General features: G+C 38.0%; 1 protein-coding gene across 1 annotated transcript; it reads right to left on the bottom strand.

Annotated features, from left to right (window-relative positions):
- Positions 1-240: 240 nt before the first annotated feature.
- LOC133834794 (protein FAR1-RELATED SEQUENCE 5-like) lies at positions 241-1,862 on the bottom strand. The gene is made up of 2 exons (XM_062264575.1): positions 456-1,862; positions 241-372 (listed from the first exon to the last, which is right to left on the bottom strand). The coding sequence occupies exons 1-2, from the start codon at positions 1,860-1,862 to the stop codon at positions 241-243; spliced, it is 1,539 nt and encodes a 512-aa protein (XP_062120559.1).
- Between the last annotated feature and the right edge of the window lie 1,056 nt (positions 1,863-2,918).

Below are 2,918 nucleotides of genomic sequence, written 5' to 3'. Positions count from 1 at the left end.
TCATATAATCAAACCTTAGGTTATGCTTAATATTCTTAAACTATAGGTTAAACTTAGAAAATCTATAAGTACTACTATGAGTGTCCAAATAATTCCCGGTCTGAACCAAAAATCCATAGTAACAAAGATAACACTAAACATACTATAATACTACTAAACAATTAGCTAAGTAAAGTTCTTGGACTCTACATACATAATAACACATCACAGGGGACCCTATCATGGGGAGCGCTACTTAATTCACCTCTCAATTTGGCGTCCTTCCTCCATCGTTCCTTTAACAAAGGTTTTGGGATGCAGGGTAGGTTCAAATGCTTCATTACCACAAACATATGTCGACATGGGATTCCCTCTGACTGGAATAGCATACAACTACATTCAAAGTGATCATGATCAATTAGGTAGCAAACTAAACTTCTTACTAGTCCTATACGAAAACGAGTTAGGGAAAATACCCTGCACCCAAATTCCACATTTGTCGAATCAATTGAGTATGCAAGAGCATTGTCGATTTGTTGTGCGACCTTATTGTACATGTTTCTCGTCAAAACTGAAGCAACTTGCTGGTAATACTGTTGTAGTATGTTGGAAGGGAACTGGGGCGATGTGTTGTTGCTGATGAAGTCATCTTCGCGTTCCATGTGGCGTATGCTTTGTATGGCTTTATTAACTTGGCCAACAAGGTCTTTAAGTTTAAGTTTGCTTGTCAAGAAGTGTGACAGGTAAGAATTCATTGACTCCGACCTTTGGGTGGTTCTGAGGCCCGCAAAGAAATTACCCCGTAGGAAGCATTCTGCCCAACTCCTTCTATTGTTGTATGTTATGGCTGCCCATTGGCTATCTTGTAGCTGAAATTCTGTAACCAAGCCACTCCAAGTCTCGTCAAACTCTTCCTCTGTACAATATTGATATAGGAGCTCATTAAACCTTGTCTTGAAAATCGGGTGAGGGACATTAATGGTAACATTTTTCTGAAGGTGCCACGCACACAAACGATGGACAACATTAGGCATGACTTTCTCTATTACTTTAGCCATAGCTTTATCTCCGTTAGTGACAACAACCTGAGGCAATTTGTTGTTCATACATTGAAGGAATTCTTCCAACAACCAAATGTATGTGTCCTCCTTCTCATCGTACATCAATGCAACTACAAATACAATAGTTCTGAAGTGGTGATTCACGCCGACAAAAAGGAGAAGGGGTTTGTTGTACGCATTCTTCTTGTACGTTGTGTCAAATGCGATGATCTCCCCAAAACATCCATAGTCATCTCTCGATATTCCATCAGCCCAGAACAAGTCAGCGAGCCTATACTCTGCGTCTATCGTGTGTGTTTCAAAAAAATTGGGGTCACGTAACCCAAGACATTCCAAGTATCCCAGGGCACCCTCAGCATCCGTTTCGTTCTCCTCTTCTAACTCTCTTTGTCGTCCAATCCAATTGTATAGGTCCTTTTTCAAGAACGGAACATACTCATGTCCTCCTCTTTCTGCAACAAGGTGATTCAATATGTGGCAAGTTCGTATGCCCGACCGTCTCATTGACATTACTTGGGCACCCATACAATCTGGGACATCATGGTTAGATCTCAAGAACTGCATATCTGTCTTCAAAGCAAGGTCATGATTATGTGTTGGGTTAAAGTCTTTCACCACCCAATTGTTTTCGGACTTGTCGAACTTAACGCGCAGTAGTGCTAGGCACCCTGTGCGAGTAACAACCCGAGGTTTTTTCTTACGGTTCTTTAGGTTTGTCCACTTTTCTCGCCTAAACCCTTGATTAGAGCAAACCCATTTTCTTTGCCACTCTTTATTTTCGTTGTCTTGATGGACATCTTCTTTTCTAACACAAAACCCCATCGACTGAGAGTATTTGTAGTAAAAATCTTCCCAGTGGCCAACCGTGGGTAGGTGTTTGTTTATAATGTCTTCCTTTGTTAATTGTTGTGGAAGCTTGTTCTAAATATTTAGTTGTGCGAGTGCTTCCGACATGTCGTTCGCCATGTTGTTTGAGTAATTATTTTTTCGTTTCCTGAACACGAAAGAAATAGTTGTTAAAGATGAAAAGAAATACCAAATACAAAATAAGGCTTGATGGAAATACCTAACTCAATCTTATATTCATTGGAAATGCAATTGAATGTCTATGTTTATCACCCTAGACACTTCAGTTTCGTTAGTAAATGTACATATGTAATTAAAATTAGGCACATATTTTTGTTAAATCACTAATTATTGTATGGTAAAAGAAACATTAGAAAACACAATTATTTAGCGATAACTAAAGTGGAAATTACATACAATTAGTGAGGGTATCGATTATTATAGCCCCAACTTACCAATGGGAAGGGCGGGAAGATATATGTAAGAAAATTGAAGTACCCACCTTGAAATGGGGTGTTTCTGCCTCCACAAAAATTTTAGTTTTGTATTGGTGGGATAATAAAGAAACAAAAAATTAAACTATACAATTTATAATAACATTGCCTCCCTATGTATGTCATTTCAAGTCACAACCCTATTAAAAGATGATTTTTTTCCAGCACTTCATTTTTTTGGGCCAATGGGTTTGGAATTTAGTTTTGGATTAGGTATGCAATGGTTAATAAGCTAATTATAGTAAGTTTTATACTTTTACCGTGTATGTCTCTACCTATAGTGTGAGTTTCATTTTGGTACGTGCAGGGCCTAAACCCTAAACAACTTGTCACTCTTCTCAAGCATTAACAAATTTTAAGGTAACTGCCCATTTTCCAACTTAACCCTTTTCGAGCATATGACCACCCTTACTATAATTGCTTTTGATTTGGCAAGCATTTCAGTTATACCTTTTATCAATATATATACATCTTCTATCGAAGCTAGTTGTAATGGGTTTATCATGTTTTTGCAGGCATCCCATATAAAATACAAATT

Source organism: Humulus lupulus, chromosome 1, assembly GCF_963169125.1.
Source record: "Humulus lupulus chromosome 1, drHumLupu1.1, whole genome shotgun sequence".
Classification (NCBI taxonomy): domain Eukaryota; kingdom Viridiplantae; phylum Streptophyta; class Magnoliopsida; order Rosales; family Cannabaceae; genus Humulus; species Humulus lupulus.
Note: the sequence above shows the minus strand (reverse complement) of the source record. Positions and strands in the feature narration are given on the sequence as shown.

What these genes read in the sequence shown, in the direction of transcription:
- LOC133834794 (XM_062264575.1), bottom strand. Translation starts at nt 1,862, where the DNA reads ATGGGGTTTTGTGTTAGAAAAGAAGATGTCCATCAAGACAACGAAAAT. An exon ending in ATGTGGAATTTGGGTGCAGG is followed by an intron (nt 373 to 455) that starts GTATTTTCCCTA and finishes CTTTGAATGTAG; the next exon opens with TTGTATGCTATTCCAGTCAG.